At 39.5% G+C, this 18,414-nt stretch overlaps 2 protein-coding genes across 2 annotated transcripts; one reads left to right on the top strand and one right to left on the bottom strand.

The window, feature by feature from the left end:
- Positions 1–2,650: 2,650 nt before the first annotated feature.
- LOC131226814 (pentatricopeptide repeat-containing protein At5g66520-like) lies at positions 2,651–4,354 on the top strand. The gene has a single exon (XM_058222539.1). The coding sequence runs from the start codon at positions 2,651–2,653 to the stop codon at positions 4,352–4,354; it is 1,704 nt and encodes a 567-aa protein (XP_058078522.1).
- Positions 4,355–9,013: 4,659 nt separating this feature from the next.
- Positions 9,014–18,107, bottom strand: LOC131227294 (large ribosomal subunit protein bL21c). Its single transcript, XM_058223065.1, has 5 exons — positions 17,686–18,107; positions 17,082–17,162; positions 13,138–13,239; positions 12,982–13,056; positions 9,014–9,291 (listed from the first exon to the last, which is right to left on the bottom strand). The coding sequence occupies exons 1-5, from the start codon at positions 18,040–18,042 to the stop codon at positions 9,214–9,216; spliced, it is 693 nt and encodes a 230-aa protein (XP_058079048.1). The 5' UTR covers positions 18,043–18,107; the 3' UTR covers positions 9,014–9,213.
- Between the last annotated feature and the right edge of the window lie 307 nt (positions 18,108–18,414).

The raw sequence follows: 18,414 nt of genomic DNA on the forward strand, positions 1-18,414 counted from the left end.
CGAACACCACCATTGTTTTAACTTGTCACCTTGCAAACACCCTAATCCATAGCTCAAGTGGAAGACTGAGTGAAAGGTACCTCGTTTCAACACTGAGGTCTTAGTATGAATTCCTGGCTAACAGTGAAAGTGTGAATTGACAGTGGGTGTACTATCAAGTTAACAAAAACAAAAAAAACTTGTCACCTTGCAACCAGCGCCCCATAAAAATTCAACTGATGTTTAGTTGTGGTGGACCAACCGTGTTTATATTCCACCCAAACCATTCAACTGATGTGCTTCTTTCAATATGAAAGAATTAAAAATCACAGTATTCCATAATGTGATGGGAATTCTATTGAATGTGGAATGCCCAAAAAATATCTCAGGTTTAATGTTTTAACCCTTTGATTATATAAATGTTATACATTTTCAAAACAAAATAGATATTTCAACTGATGTGCTTCTTTCAACTGAACAGATATTTCAACTGATGTGCTTCTTTCAACTGATGTGTTTATATTACTCCCAATCCATTTATGTGATGGTGATGTAGAGCGGGTCACGGACAGTTGCATGGCCAAGATGGATCAAAAAAGGCCCGGTCGACGACAGAAGTGATCCAGACCATCAAACCTTAAATTGGGCGTATCTTGCAATCCGGAATGAGTTATCTGACGTAAAATATATGATTTTGGGGTAGAACGAGCTACTGAAGCCAACCAACCCCGTCACGCCGGGTTGCGCAGCCCGGATTGCGAAAAACCCCTGGATCGACAGTCGTTTCCCTGTTTTAATTTCGTTTTTACTATAAATAGTAAGTTTTAGTTTGATTATAACTCTTCATCCGTCGGGCTTTAGGAGTTGCGCCCAACGTGAAAAGAGCTTTGAATAATTAAGAGAACGGTTTGGTGAAGCCAAATAAGACACTTACTATTTTTGGCCGAAAACCTTGCGCACTAGTAGACATTTTCCCATTGCTTGGTACCCCTATTTAAAGGGTTGTACACTCGTTTTTATTAATCAATTAATCAATTTCGAATTTATTAGAATTTATTTCTATTTTCTTGCTTTCTTTCCTCGTGGATTCGAGAAGTCTTTGTGAGGAGTCCAGAGAAGCTCTGTGGATTCAGAGTAGTTATCCTTGAGGAAGACGGTGATCGTCCTCATCACGTTCATCCCTGCGTCAGATGGGAATTCTCTTGAATGTGGAATGCCCAAAAAAATATCACAGGTTTAATGTTTTAACCCTTTGATTATATAAATGTTATCCATTTTCAAAACAAAACAGATATTTCAAAGGTTTGAAATAATCCAATTTGTGACTTTTTTTTCCTTTTTTCTTCTTATGATAACATGGGCATATCCGAAAAACCTCTACAGGATTCCAGTTTGTTTATTCAGAGAAATTCCACTTAAATTTTCCGTGTGAAAGAACACCTTTGCTTGCACACGTACATCCATCCATCAGCCAACACACCTCACATTAAAATTTAAAATGATACAGAATAAAATCATGATTAATTACCATAAAAAGCCATGGTTAGCACACTCGGAACATTATTAAGGAAAATAATCAGGCCTTGATTCCTTAGAATTACACATTTTGAATATCAAATACATCAAATCCAACCTTGAACACAGAAAATGTACACCTTCAGCAGCATGTGATTCATGTGATTCGTATCTACATGTTTGGCTACAAAATAAAATAAACATAATTACATCAGTCAAGTAACTGTTCACCGACCTATACTTTTGCAAGATGTTTGCAGTGAATCAGATTACAACACTTCCCTCCAAATCATGGACCCTGTTGTGCATGGATTAGCCTGAAATTTGCACAGATTGGGCCATCTTAACAACACAAATTTTCCATTGAATTTGGACATGTGACCTGTTTATTGTCATGCAAAATCATGGTGGTCCACTCCATTCATCAGGTAGGCCACACTTGAGTGTTGAATCAAAGCATCAGCAGGCCTTATATAAACCACCCACCATTTTCACACGTTGCCCCGGGTGATCAATTTGGGCCCAACTTTTGCATGCCTAGGATATCACAGGACATTAATTTGTGACCTATTGGCACGAGTTCACACATCGCATGTGAAGTTCACTTGCAAATCACCTTAACTTAATATGATACGATGATATCTATCAATATTAAGCTTTGTTTGGTTCATCGTCATATCACATGTGGAGAAAATATTTTTCAAATATTGGAATTTCTAATCTTAATTCAAAAGAAAAAAAAAATCATGAATTTATTAATTAATACTTAAAAATAGTTGCAAATTTATAATCTAAAGCACAAAAAATTAAAAGAGAATAAAGATGCTTTGACATATAGCACCCTCTTTTGGCCAAAAGACAAAAAACACCCTATCTTATGCATTGTCCCAAATAATCAATACCTTCCATTTTCCAAAATAGTAAAAACCACCCTAACATAGTTTTTTTTAAAAACAATTTATAGAAAGACTAAATATTACTAAGGAAAAAAATATATATTAAAATGACAATATTACCCTTCTCACATATCTCAAAACCCTGGACCTAAGTCTCTTCTCCCCAACCATAAGCCTAACCCTGCCATGTTCCAACTCAAGGGTAAAAGGATCCCAGCATATAGACTCCTCATTTTGGTAATACCCCAAAATCTAATGCCATGCAAACAATACAAGTTAGAAATTATTGCCTCAGAATTCCTCCACTGACTTGGCGGCCTTGCGATCTTGTATTGGATTCCGCCAACCCAATTGTAGCCCTTCTAGTAGCAGACGATCGCTGCCACCACCACCACCACTCAATTGACCTGAGGGCTCTACATGCCGCCACCATAACCTCAGGACTTATCATGGACACATTCGCTGCGAGCCGGATCGTCCGATTCTTCCTCAGATGGGGCCCTCGATACGCACCTCACGTCTTCAATTCGATACACCATCCCGATGTGTACACATGGAATTCAATGATAGCTGCCCACACTGAGTGGCCTGAGTTGAGTATCAACTACTATTTCAAGATGCTCGATATGGGGTCTCTACCAAACAATTACACTTTTGCCCTCATAGTGAAGGCTTGCAGTTTGGGCACTGACATTTGGCTTGGGAGGAAAGTGCATGGTCAGATACTGAAACATGGTATGGAAGACTTGCTAGTAGTTAGGAACTCCCTGATGAAAATGTATTGCAACATGGCCCACATAGAAGAGGCCCAGTTGTTGTTTGATACGAGCTTCGATCTAGATCTGATTTCATGGAATTCAATGATTTCAGTCTATGGAAAGGCCGAAGATGTTGAATATGCAAGGCGTCTATTTGAGAAAATGCCCCAGAGAAACTTGATCTCTTGGACTGCAATGATAGATGCCTATGTTAGGAATGGCAGCTTCATGGAAGCATTGCAGCTGTTCAATGACATGCAAGTTGTGAGCATGAAACCCGACGCTGCCACTCTAGTGTGTGTTTTGAAGGCATGTGCCCACTTGGGTGCTCTTGATCAAGGGAGATGGGTTCATATCTATGTAGAGAGGAATAACATTGGAAATGGAACGAATGTGATACTTTGTACTGCTCTCATAGACATGTATGCCAAATGTGGTTGCATAGATGTCGCTCTTGACGTGTTTCGTGGGGTCCATGTGAGGGATGTTACTCTATGGAATGCTATGATAGGTGGACTGGCCATGCATGGGCTTGGCCATGATGCACTGGATCTCTTTTCAAGGATGAAGGGATGTGGTGTGGTGCCTAATGAGATCACTTTCATTAGTGTTCTATGTGCATGTACCCATGTAGGATTGCTCAGGGAGGGGTTGGAGATTTTCAATTCGATGAAGATTGGTTATGGCATCGAGCCTCGGAGCGAGCATTATGGATGCTTGGCTGATCTTCTGGGAAGGGCTGGGCTAGTGCAGGAAGCAGAGGAGGTGCTAATCAAAATGCCTATGCAGCCTCAAGCATCACAGTGGGGGGCTCTGATGGCCGCGTGCAGGACCCACAATAATGTTGAGGTGGGGGAGCGTGTTGGGAAGCATTTGATTGCATTGGAGCCCCACGATGGGGGCCGCTACGTCCTCTTATCAAACGTCTACGCAGGTGCAGGCCGATGGGGTGATGCTTTAGAGACGAGGAGAATGATGGAAGAGAAAGGAATAAAGAAGGAAAGAGGGTGCAGTTTCATCGAGTGGAATGCAGTGGTGCATGAGTTTGGTGTGGGAGACACAAACCATCCTCAAAGTAGAGAAATCCATGAATTGTTGGGTGAAATGGAAAGGAGGTTGAAGATGGTGGGCTATGTACATGACACATCTCAAATGCTGTTAGACATGTGTAATGAAGAAGACAAGGAGATGGCTGTCTTCTCATAGCGAGAGGCTCATTGCTTTTGGGATGACTCCCATCAGGATTGTAAAGAACCATAGAGTGTATAGGGACTGCCACACCTCTAAGCTAGCGTCTAAGGTTTACCAAAGAGAAATAGTGGTGAGGGATGCAAATCGCTTCCATGGATTTAAAAGGATTTTGCTCTTGTATGGATTACTGGTGATTTTGGGTTGTTTTTTAATGTACCAAACAGTGAACTATTAACAGTTATGAGATGGTCCCATCATGTTTTCCCAACAAATGTTAACTACATGTTGATTTTTGACTGAAATTGGAAAACAGAAAGGGAAGGAAGGGCGGTTTTGTGTTCAGATTAAAATATAGGGGCACTATATGTCAAAACCCCTATAATTAACAACTTAATGACTGAGGATATGTATGTGTACATGTAGCGTAATAAGACACAAGCATAGGATATCAATATTGTAAGAGGACCGTTGATTCCACTGCTTCAAGCCAAACTCAAAAGATCCACATGGAGCCATAGCATGTGCACAAGGTGTTCATAGAGTGGTTCCAATGATGAATTTTCTTCAGACTAAAAAATACATGCAGTACATTTATCAGGTGTGCTACACATGTATAAGGAAATGGACAAAGAAACTTGATGGTCTACATAACATACATGCGTTATTCACCAAATGAATGGGCTAGCCTGATATTTTAGCATAGGACACATACCAAGTGGATCATCTGATGAACACCCCATACACCATACAAATGTGACACATAAACAAGTGTGGTACATAAAGGTTTGGCACTTGAAGATGGGGCCTCCGGAATTAGCATTCTCATAATGAGGAAAAAAAATCCCTTCTAAAAACGATGCATGCATTCTTGTTTATGCTTTTTTTTTTTTCCTACTTTTCTTATTAGAACTGGATACTATGTTTTTATAAATGCCTGATTTTGTTTTTATCTACTTTTTGTTTTAGTATTGAATGCATTGTTCGATTCTTGGCATTAGAATCAAGCTTGCCTTAACCATGTTTGTGGTAATGGTGCAGGTAAAAGGTATGATACTTCCTTCAATGTGCAGTATGCTGGGATAGGAGTAGGATCATGTACACTATCTTGGGTTAAATAGATTCATATCTATATTTACATGTACCCTAATGTATATGGGGAATGGTTAATGAGAATTACTATTCTTTATATGAGATAATAACTGATTTTAAAATTTTAGAAACAATTTATGACTTTATAATCAAATAATTTTTATAATGAAATCACAGAGAATTAAGTGCTAGAAAAATCAACCTCTACTTTCAATTTCCTCCAATATCACAAGATTTCTTTATGATCATCACATTATAGTGTTGCTTGTTATAGTGGTATATTTCTCATTTCTTGACTCTTTGGATCTCATGCTCTCCAATTAAAAGGTAAACTTTCATGCAATATGACTATTTCACATCAATTGCATTTCTCGATATTCTAAAACAAACATGAAGGATGCATTTTAAAATTGTCAAGTTATTTTTAGAGACTATCATTTAACATTTGCCCTTGGACCTCGCCCAATGACTCTTGTACTTTGTCTAACACAGCTTACTTAACTGACCCAAATAGGGCTTTATTTGGTAGCTTTCAATTGATGTCCGACCCAAGCTTGAGTTGGGGCCATTTAGACCTAGGGTACAAATGGGTCATTGTTGATCGGCATCAATAGGGTCTTAGACTCAACTCGTTTAAAATCAGCAAAGAAAATTTTCCTCAGTCTTAGTTAGGTCTAGGTCTATGTTCCAGGTTTATTTAGTATGGCCCAAATCATACCCATTTAAAAACCAGTTCAGTATTTAAGACTTTATTAATTAAGGAATTTGGGTCAAACTTTCGGAATTAGGCCTGCTTCATATTAATTTAGATCAAGACAAACTTATTATTGGGTTGGGTCAAATACCTCGATCGACCTAACCCATTTGGAAGCCCAATTCAGATCTTCGGATGCTAGGCCTGGAACTATTCTTGTAGTTTGCAAATTGGGCTCCAGCATGAATGTAGATCGACGAATTATGTGCCGACTCCTCTGCTTTTTTATTTCCATTTGGAGGATTACCAATGACCCAATGGTCACGCAGGTTTAAGGAGTAAATGAATTAGTAATTGCATACATGTCTTGGGTTGGGTCATCTGGCCGAGTCTTGGGTGGTTTCGGCCCAAATCCACCTACGAAGCGGGTCTGGCCTCAAAAGCGAGCCGGGCCATTTGACCCGCGGACTGACCCGACTGCCACCCCTACACTGTTTTCTAATCAAGGTAAAGAAAATATCAGAAAACATGGAAATGAAAACGTGTTTTCCGTGGAAATGTGTGGAATTAAAACCTTTTTCCTGTCTTCTTTCCTCCCAAAGAATTACATGGTTTGGATGATGATAACCATAAAATCAATGGTTGGAATAAAGATAAATTTACATTGCCCCCTTTGGTTAGCACCCAAGACATAGATTGCTCTAATCTTTGGACTATCTCTTCAAGTGGGCCACATTGCATGGCCCACTGTTAAGAAATCACACTGCTTTCTTGTTTCTTGCTAAATATCAACTATTATCGACATGTTTTTTACCATTCATTTTAAGGCCTCCAATCCAATGGATAGGATTGAATCACCACAGTTTTAACTTGTCACTTGCAACGAGCGCCCCCACATTTTTATGGTCAACTTCAACGTGTTAACTCTGTCATTACACAATGGAATTGAAGGAAAGTCTACCAAAGATGTTGAATTGCAACCATGGATGAAAAGCGAACAATGTACAGATCAATCTAACGGACTGGATTTCTCTAAAAGTCATATTTCTCTTATGCTTTCGTAGTACTCAAGTGTACTGAATTATCATACTCCCTCCTTAATAGAAAAAATCCAATTCATCAATATTTAATCTGATTAATCCAGTGTGATATATCACAATCTCCAACCATAATCTTTGTATAATCAGGTTTGAAATATTAAATTTGAGTGATTCCCAGAATCACCTGTCCAACGGTAGTGCTACCACATAAATATACAAAATGGTGGCCACTGGTAGCACCTGTGTTAATTTCGACCCAGGTGGATTTTCATGACATCCACCCCATCCATCAAATGGGCTACCTCATTTCAACCTTGAATCCAAAAATCATGGTAATAAAAAACTCAGGTAGGTCACAACATTGGAAACAGTTGGGAATAAATGCACATCATTAGTTGTGGTGGGCCAACCATAGTGTTTATATGCCACCCAATACATTCAGCTGATGTGCTTCGTCAAGCTGAAAGAATTACCCCAAAAATCACAGTATTCCAAAACACAGGTGGCCCATACTCTGTGTGTGCGCGCGCGCGCGTGTATATATGGGAAAAGGTACTATGCGCTCGAGCTCATGATAACGTCCCATGATGTCGAGCTGTGTGGGCCCCACCATGATGCGTGTCGAAAATCAACACCGTGCATTTGATGGGTCCCCTTTAAATTATGGGATATGCCAAAAATCAGCCATATATGGAACTCAGGTGGGCCATACCATCTAAAATCATGTGAAGACATGCCAAAAACATATAAAAGCACTTGGTGGGGCCCACTGAGTTTTGAATGCTGCTGAAACTTGGTCTGAACCCTCATCCAAGTGGGACACACATAATGGATGGGATGGATTTTCAAACCACATCTCGGTGGGCCCAAAAAATGATTATGAATGTTTTAATGGTGCACGGCCCCTCTCAACTTCTGTATGTGGTGTGGCCCACACAAGTCACGGATTGACTTGATTTTTGAGACCTAGGCCCACGATGGAATGGTGCATTTGACTGATGGGGTAGATTTTTGACACACATCACGGTAGGGCCCATACAGCTCGACCTCATGGGAGGTTATCATGAGCTCGAGCACATAGTACCTTTTCCCATACATATATATATATATATATATATATATAGATATATATATATAGATAGTTTGGGGTGGTCCACCGGGGCATTGAATCAGCCTGATGTTTTGGGTTAAGGAAAAGGGGTGGTTTACCTGGATTTCATGCACACAGGGTTGATGACCCCATTTCATAGAAAGTAAACAAGGTAGGTAACTAGAGCGAACCAGGTAAGCCTTTGCACTGCATAAATCAGGTGTTGAAAGAAGAGAGTTTTGCTTTGCTCAAATACACCCGGATGCATTGCAATATCATATGTTTGGACTTTTAGTCATTGGAATTTGGTTATTTTCAATGATCCAAGCCATTTATGTGATGGGAATTCTCATGGATGGAGAATGCCCAAAAATATCTCAGGTTTAATGTTTTAACCCTTTGATTATACAAAGGTTACAGTATCTGTCTGTTTTCAAAGCAAAACAGACATTTCAAAGGGTTAAATAAATCCAATTTGAGTTTTTTATTTTTCTTTTTACTTTCTTTTTGGGTTTCTTATCCACCTCCAGGAGGTACTAATCTAATAAACTGGTTTGTATCATTGTAACACTACACGTATTCAAAGATTAAAGCTCCAACATATAATATTACAATAGGCCGGGCCTCTACAGGATTCCAGTCTGTTTCTTCAGAAAAACTCCACCTCCACTTAACTTATTTTCGGGGTGAAAGAATACCTTAAGGGCCCACCATGAATTTTGTGATGCGTCCATTCCATCCATCAGTCAACACGCCTCACATTAAAATTCAGAACAATACAGACTAAAAACATGGTTAACCATCAAAAACCATAGTTAGCAGACTCGGAACATGGTTAAGGAAAATAATTGCGCCTTGATTAAAAACACAGACAGTTTCCTAAGAATTACACATTTTGAGGTACAAATACATCAAAATCAATCTCCATTTGCCGACCATAGAACGGAAAATGGATGCCATCCTAAGCAGCAGCAGCCAACGTTGATGCTGGAAAGTCCTCATAGCCTGTGATTCCTGTGATCCTTATCCGCGTGTTTGGCTGCAAAATAAAATAACCACAATTCTTAGGTGGTGAAATCCCACTAAGGCGTGAGTGTGTAGTGGTGTGTGTGCGTGTGTTAAAAAATAATAATAACAATAACCACAATTCCATCGGTCAAGGACCCGATTGTCCATCTATGCTTTTGCAAGATGATCATTGTCGATGTTCGTAGTGAATCAGATTACAATACTACCCTCCAAATCATAGACCCTGCTGTCCATGGATTAGCCTGAAATTTGCACAGATTGGATGATCTTAACGACACGATTTTCCTGATTGAATTTGGACCTGTGACCTCTTTATTCCCAGCGATCAGTTTACGGATTGTCGATTGGACTATGAGGATCGATCAATCAGTTTAATTTCCAGACCATGTTCCATCAATGGCCCCATGATTCATGTGGTCTTGATTGACATACATGCAATGCCATGTGTACTGTGGATGAGTTATCACCATTCTAAAAAATGACGTAAAACATAAACTATCATCTTGAGTTCAAAGATTGATGCTCTTTCTTTCCAAATCAACATGCATTTGTCAGAATCAAACAACATGCATGACATATCTGTGATATTGTCAAGACTGTCACCTACAATGCATTGCAACTTCACATGCAACGGATGCACACGTGTCAACATATTACATGTGTATAAAAACCGAGCTGTGAAAAAGTTGAAGCACACCATGAATGTGAAATGGTGCAAAATCAGGCCGGCCCACTCCATTCATCAGGTTGGCCACACTTGCATGTTGAATCAGAGCATCAGCAGATCTGATATAGACTGCCCACCATTTTCACACAGGGAGGCCTGACTGATGGCTGTGCTGGCCTGATTCTTGCCCCAGGTGATCGAGTCTTGCCCCAGGTGATCGAGTTGGGCCCAATTTTTGCACAGCTGGCACATAACATTGCATACGAAGTTCAGTTGCAAAGTGCCTTAGATGAGTATTCCTATGATATCATGGTATCTTCCAATTTTAGGCTGTGTTTGGTTCGTGGTCATTTCACAACCGGAGAAAATATTTTCAAATTTTGGAATTTCTAATCTTAGTTGAATTTCCACCCAAAAAAAAAAAAAAAACTGAACCTGTTAATTAATACCTAAAAATAGTTGCAAATTTGTAATCTAAAGCACAAGAACTTCAGATACAATTAAGAGGTTTTGACATACAACACCCTCCTTTTGGCCAAAGGACAAAAAAACCCTCGTGTGTTTTCCCAAATAACACCTTCCATTTTCCAAATACGGTAAAAACTACCCTGTTGTTAAATTTTTTTTATGGAAAAAATAACTGTGATTAGGTTAGAAAAATCTTTTTTTAAATGACAATATTACCCTTCTCCCATATCCTCAAAACCCTTAACTTTAACTCTTCTCTCTCTTCTCCCAAAACCCAAGCCTAACGCTGCCCTGTTCCAACTTAAGGGTTAAAAGGTTTTTTCTGTGGCCAACAGGCAACTATTAACAGTTATGAGATGGTCCCGACAAATGTTAACTACAGGTTGATTTTTGACTGAAATTGGAAAACAGTAAGGGAAGGGAGGGCAGTATTGTGTTCAGACAAAAAAGAGGGCACTATATGTCAAAACCCATATAATTAGCAACTCAACGACTGAGGGTATGTATGTGTACATGTAGCGTAACAAGACATAGGCATGGGATATCAATATTATAAGAGGACCATTGATTCCAGACACCCCAGCTTCAAGCCAAACTCAAAAGCTCCACATGGGCCACAGCAGGTGTACAGGATCTGGGGCATTCATAGAGTGGTTCCAATGATGAATTTTCTTCAGACTAAAAAATCCACACAGTACATTTACCAGGAGGGCTACACATGTACGAGTAGACAGACAGACAGACTTGATGGTCTACATAACATGCATGTGTCATTCACCAGATGAATGGGCTGTCCTGATATTTTAGCATAGGACACATGCACCAAGTGGACCATCTGATGAATGCCCCAAACACCATACAAATGTGACACATTAGCAAGTGTGGGGCATAAAGGTTTGGCACTTGAAGATGGGGCACCTGGAATTAGCATTCTCAAATTGAGGAAAAAAATCACTTCTAAAAACAATGCATGCATTCTTCGTTATGCCTTTTTTTTTCCTACTTATTAGAACTGTATACCGTGTTTTTATAAATGCATGATTCTGTTTTTCTCTATTTTTTGTTTTAGTATTGGATGCACTGTTTGATTCCTAGTATTATAATCAAGCTTACCTGGATCATGTGTCACTCCAGTTCATGGTAATGGTACGGGCAAAAGGTATGCTACTTCCTTCAACGTGCAGTATGCTGGGGGTAGGAATAGGATAATGTAGGTAGCTATATCTCATACGGTAAGTATAAGCAATATGGTTTTGAGGTGCCAATACCACCGTAAGCTAACCAGGCAGACATGGAGCCCATGTGATGTACATATCACATCCCCATCCATCAAACGTGTCACCTCAACAACACCCCAGGGCTCAAAATCAGCTTGAGCCAAAACTCAGGGAGGCAACAGCATATGGAACACAGTGGGAGGGGATGCCTGCCCTTGATTTTCAACGGGGCCCACTTGAGTTGCAAAACCACCTGATTTTGGTCTTACTCTTCATCCAGTCCAGATGACCAGTATGAACCGCCTAAATTCCTCATAGAAAACTCAGTGGGGCCCCATGCAAATCAAGTGTGGGAGTCATGGTTTTTGGGCCATGGGGGTATTTTTTTAGTAACGCTTCTGATGGACGGGTTGGATGTTGTGAACACATCACATGGGCCCTACATATTCCTGGTACCATTGTAGCTTATGGTGGTACCAGTAACACTAGAGCGTGCCCCTATGCTTTTAATATGAATTTGATATTGTAATTTATATACGAAATGATGAGTGTTATTATTATCAAACCCGACATTCATAGTATATGATATGCTATTTTATAAATCAAAGTCTAAATCTCTACACTAGATATAAATTTACATTACAAGTTCATCAACACTAAAGAGCATAGAAACAAGTTCATCAACACTAAGAGCATAGAAAGAAGAAGAACAAGAACAAGAAGAAAAGCATGCATGTCCCAAGGCAGCTTCACTAAGCTCAACAGGTGAAAAAGGCAGCTAATGTACACATGTGCACACATGGCACATAAGTACAAGAACAAATCCATCCATCTGATAACCCACTATGTAGATGTCGTGGCCCACAAATTAACTCCATCAATTAGTCAGGTGGGCCACAGTTACAATTGTGATGTAGTTTGGGGGAGGGGACTGATCCAAAATTTTCTAACCCATCCATCTGTTACTAACATATTGGCAGACCTGATGAGTTATCCGCTTCTTTTGTAGGCGAGAACATCTACGCAGTCAGACCCACCCAAGGGACAGCTCGGATATTGCATACTCTACCACACTGGCACATGTGGTGGCATGTAGACAGTATACCTTGTGCACGTGGCTGGGTGAGCAAAGCTCCATATATTATTTCCCATAAAGAATTGCACTTATCATATTATGAGGATGTAAAAACCGAGTAGAAATAAATAAATAAAGCTGCATGCATGACACAACATACTGTTCTTATACCAAAGTAGACAAATAGGGGTGCAGATATCAGTTTCTTGTTGGAAAACTAATGATAGATTAAACAGTCAATAATAACTGGCAATAGTATCGTGTGATCAATACCTGTCGGTGCCCAATATTCCTCCTATAGTTCTTTTTCTTTTTATACTTGAAAACGACTACTTTTTTATTCAATCCCTGCATGGAAGACAAAAGGAGAATGTGGTGAGTATCAAACCTCTTCTTCTTGTTCTTTTTTCATTCAGAAACTACACTCACCTGTTCTTCAACTATTGCATGTACAGCAGCATTTGATACAACCGGTTTGCCAATGTAGGCTTCGGATTTGGTACTGACCAGTAAGACCTTGTTAAGGATAATCTGTCCGAGAACTCAAAGAAATGAGAATCAAATTTAGGCATCTGAATCTAAATATGATATCTAAAAATTAAAAAAATTAAAAGACTAGGATATATAACTGGAGCCTAGAAACAACCTAGCACTAATGATCCGACTTATGATGAATGGGAAAGCGAAAACTGGCTTTTAATGTCTTGACTGCTTAATTCCATGCAACCCAATATCAGTCATGGCCCATCTTTTAAAATTTGCAAAAGATGCATGGGATAAAGTTGATCTAGCACATCTCTATCAAGTCCACAGGGAAATTAATAATCTTGAACAAGCTAATGGGACTGTAGAAGAATATTTGCAAGCTTGAATCAGAAGAGTTGGATAACTCTCAAATGGTTATTATGAGTATGGAAGATTTAAAACATCAAATGAGACAACTGGGAATTGTTAAATTTTTGGTTGGTATTCATTCAGATTTCAAGCCTCAGCGTATACAGGTTCTTGGAAGAGAGTCTCTACCTTCCCTCGAATCCTTGTGTACTTACATACGCCCACAAGCTAGAAAGCGAAATGCCTCTCACTCCACTATCCCAAAACGATCAGCTTTGCTGACAGATTCAAAGATAGTTTAAGGACAAAGAAATGGATGAGGAACATTGCATAGAGACAAGCTTCGTTGTACACATTGTGGAAAAAGAAGACATCTGAAGGACCACTGTTGGATACTTCATCCAAGCCTACGTCCAAAAGAGCTTCGTGCTAAGCCTTCTGTCAATATGAGAGGATCCAAAGGATAAACTTATTACTGAACTCCAACATCAAATAGCTGCTCATCAAGTCTGTTTCAGCTGTTAACCAGGGAGGCCAATCAAGTACATCTTATAACAATCATGCCTCTCAGACATCCTAGATTATTGACTCAAGGGCATCTGACCACATAACGGGTACAGCCAATGGATATAACTCTCACACCCCCTACAATAATTTAGTTTTGGCTGATTGTCCTTTTTTAAAGCATTAGGAAAAGGAAATCTTCATCTTTCTAATACCTTGTCCATCGCATTTGTCATTCATGTACCATCTTCTTCATCCAATCTTCTCTCAATAAGCTATGTAACCAAACAATTGAATTGATGTATCATTTTTTAACCATCCTACTGTGTTATCCAAGATATGCCAACGAAGAAGATGATTGGTGGTGGTCCTGAAGAGAAAGGATTTCATCTTCTAAATCAAGGAACTTCTAACTCTGCCTATGTTTCTACTTTTCACATGGACAATAAGGATCGGGTGACACTCTAACACTCCCATTTAAGACATCTATCATGTCTTTTGTTTCCTAGAAAATTCAATAAGAGCGACATGTTTACAATGCGACACTTGTTAGTTATCTAACCATTGTAGACGTTGCATTCATTCAAATGTTTGGGGACCTACTCTAATTTCTGTATTTGGCTTCAAATATTTCTTATCATTTATTGATGAATACTCTAGATATATATAGATTTATCTTTTAAAAAGTCGTGAAGAAGTTTCATCAATAATAAAAATGTGTCACCAAATGGTCTCCACCCAATAAAACTCCAATATAAAAACATTTTGATCAGACAATGCCCAAAAATATCTACACCATGATCTACATAAATATTTTCTTGATCATGAAATAGAATTTCAATCATCGTGTTCTAATACACCACAACAAAATGGCGTAGCTGAACAAAAAATCCGACACTTATTAGAAGTTGCCCGATCATTATTACCAGGGACATCGGTACCAAAAACTTCTTGGGATTAGGCCTTCTTCTTGCTACACATATTATCAACCGAACTCCCACGAGATCAATTGGTGAATGTCAAAGCCAGATCAAATGCTCGTCTCAAGGATCTTTGTGCTAACCTTGGCATGAATGACATCCATGTTCCAGCTTGAGGGGGGGGTGTTAGTGTGTTTGTACACCTGTGGTGTACCATATCTTACTATATAGTTGTGTGTACACCTATAGTGTACCATATCATTTGTAATTAGTTTAGATAAGCTTTACAGCTAATATATTTTATCTTCAGCTGTAATATTTTTCCTTTAGATAGATGTGATTAGGGAGTGAGTTGTGATATAAGAAAAGTCCTCCCATTCCTCACATTTCTCTCTTTTATTCATTTTTCTTACAAGTTACATCATTCTTTAGTCTTAAAAGCAATTTTCCATTCATCTCTAGGACAAATTTTTATCTTGTAGTACCCACTTCACATATCAATCTTCGAAAAGATTGTAGCATATGTCATCATGTCCAACATGTCATCTAGACATGGAATAGGAAAACAGTACTTAATCGTTATCTTGTTGATGACACATTGTCAACACATCCACTGACTGCTATCCTTTTTTATGTCAACAGTGTCGGCGCAACACACGAGTTGAGGCTTCACGAATGAAACCTATCAACAAAGCTCTGCATTCCCTGTCGAGTCCATTCGTTATGCTAGAAGATATGCTAATGGCACTCCAAACATCAAATCAATCGCGTGTTAAATGTCGCATACGAGTGGAAGCGCACTCAGTAATTCATCGAGGACCAAATCCTAAAATTAGGACAAAATGTCCTGAATCTCAAGTGGTTGGACAACAACATTACCAATTGGATCAATCTTGCATCCTCCCAGAGCATACATGATTCCCCGTTCCCGACTTTCCTCCACAAATTGAGCCCCACTCAACACTATAACGCCAACTTCGCCTCTTTGGATAGCCATCCTACATAAGGTCAAGTGTAATGGGCTTTCCTTCGTACATATAGCTATACGTGTTCTGGCAACATAAGGAAGAGAATGGATTGGTTTAGGGATTTCTTTTTTTTATTTAGGTAATGAAAAAGGTTTTGGAAAGGCTGGGTACTAGATAGGGTATGAACTGCTTACTAGTGAAATTTGGTATAAAATAGGGTGATGGTCTAGGTGAGATGGAGATTATACATGATCTATGGTGGAAGGGTTGAATCTATAGGCTTGTTTAGAGGAATTGAGGATAGGTTTGAGATGAATATTGGGACAAAACTTGTAAAAAGAATATGGGGAAGAAAGAAAAGAGAAAAGTAAAAGAGCAGGTCCCAAGAGCAGAACTTGCTTTGATACCAAAATAATGCAACTAGATTAAAGAATAACTAATTATAATATGATCCAACATAACACATTGAGAGTTTGAATCACATAGAGAAAAGATGCAGTGACAGTGAGCAATGTCAACAATCCTCTAGTGTTGGTGGAAAGAAATACATGAATTGTGCGTGTTCAGTTAGACGTGTGTGAATATGATACACCATACTTTTTCAGAAGAGAGATGTAGTGCACTCAGTATGAAAACCTTTCCACACACCGGGACTCTTAGGCATCTACATCACTTACCAGAACTATCCATTAGGTCCAATACACTCTTCTTTTGTTTTGACATAAAAACCACAGCAGTGGGATTGTCCTAAACATCTGTGACTAGAGCCGTCTCCAATAAACAATCCCGTCCATCGAATTTTCATGCCACTTGACTATATGCCAGAGCATCCGAGCATTACAATCTTTTCAAGAGTGGACCGAACCTAATGGATGATACAGATAGATTATGTAGACAGGGACAGGTCCAAATGTGACAATGTGCATGGAGAGGTTACCACGCATTCAGTCCACCGGATCATTTCTCTTTCCAGAATATGTTATAATTCCTCTAATGATCAGACATCAAATAATCCGCACAAATACCAAGAAATAGAAATTTTTAAAAAATAATAATAATAATCTACCCATTTTTTTAATTTCAAGATACCACTTAAAAATGCAGGGAAAAAAAAAAGGAAAGAAAGAAGGATTCTGACATCAATTACCTTATCGTTCACATTGGCACCTTTAAGCCTTTGGGTGTAGATGGATCGTCCCGGAATCACAATGTACTGACGGGACCCAACCTGCAATCGAAGAAATTAATTAAAGAAAAAAAGATTTAAAAAATGGAAAATTTTAACAAAATAAGAACCACCTGAGCTTCAACCCTATAATCTAAAAAAAATAACAAAAGAAAAACATATAATAAAATTTCCCTGAGAATTGAAAAAAGGACACAAAATGCTACACGAGTACACTCTCTATTACCAAAAGCAATAAAAAGGGGTGTATGCATCAAAAACTGGGGTAAGTTTCTCAAGAAATACATAGAGAGAGAGAGAGAGTACAATGCTCGAGCCAAAACATCAGAACAGTACAGTTCAGGATTTAATTTTGGGTAAGTGGGGCCCAAGCTTCACTGATCCCAACCGTTGATAAAAGAAAACACTGCAAACCAAAGAAAATCCAAAAGTCCAACGGCTAGGATCTTCCAATCCAAGGGATTTTTACAATGCACAAGCAATCCACGCCGAGGCCCATCAAACCAATGGTTTGGATCACCGAACCATGGCTCCAAGAATTGTAAAACGAGTATCTGGTACTGACCATGACAACAGCGAAAATCTCGACTCCTTTCTTCGGAACTTCACTCGATTCCTCGGCGAGTTGGGCGGGTTCGGAGTTGGGTTCTTGAATTTGGTCGGGTTCGACGATCTGGGTCGACTCGGAATCGGGTTCGGAGTCGGGTTCGGATTCGGGTTCGAAGGCCTCGGCGTTGGCGGAGGAAGGCCTCCATCTATCAGAGAAAAGAGGAGAAATGGAAGAAGAGAAGATGGTGTTGGAGGAATGGAGAAGGGATTTGGAGAAAAGGGTGGTTGGGATTTGCTTCTGATGAAAGGTTGTGGGTGATACTATCAATGGGGAGGGTCTTGGCTGTAAGAATCCAACGGTGATGGAAGCCATGGCCCCTCTCTCTCTCTCTCTCTCTCTCTCTCTCTGCAGTAGCTGCCTTTCGGTTTCTTTCTAAGAGCTATCCTATCTGTAAGCGATGATGACAATGACTGATATACCCCTTGCCGTTATCACGAATCACGAGTTTTTCAGATGGGTTTTATGTTTTGGGCTGGACTTCTAACTTTCATGGGCCGGGCTGACCCACGGGCTTTGAGGAGTCGACCGCTTCGGATCGGGCTTGGGCTGGAAATATAAACCAGAGGACCGGCTACGCCTAAAGTTTAACCCGTTTAATAATTGGGCCGGATCGGGCCAGCCCGTTAAGATTTCAAGGGGTGCGGATCCCTAACTGTGGGGCCCACCATGATTTATGTACCTTGC

Source organism: Magnolia sinica, chromosome 15 (genome assembly GCF_029962835.1).
Source record: "Magnolia sinica isolate HGM2019 chromosome 15, MsV1, whole genome shotgun sequence".
NCBI classification, from domain to species: Eukaryota; Viridiplantae; Streptophyta; class Magnoliopsida; order Magnoliales; family Magnoliaceae; genus Magnolia; species Magnolia sinica.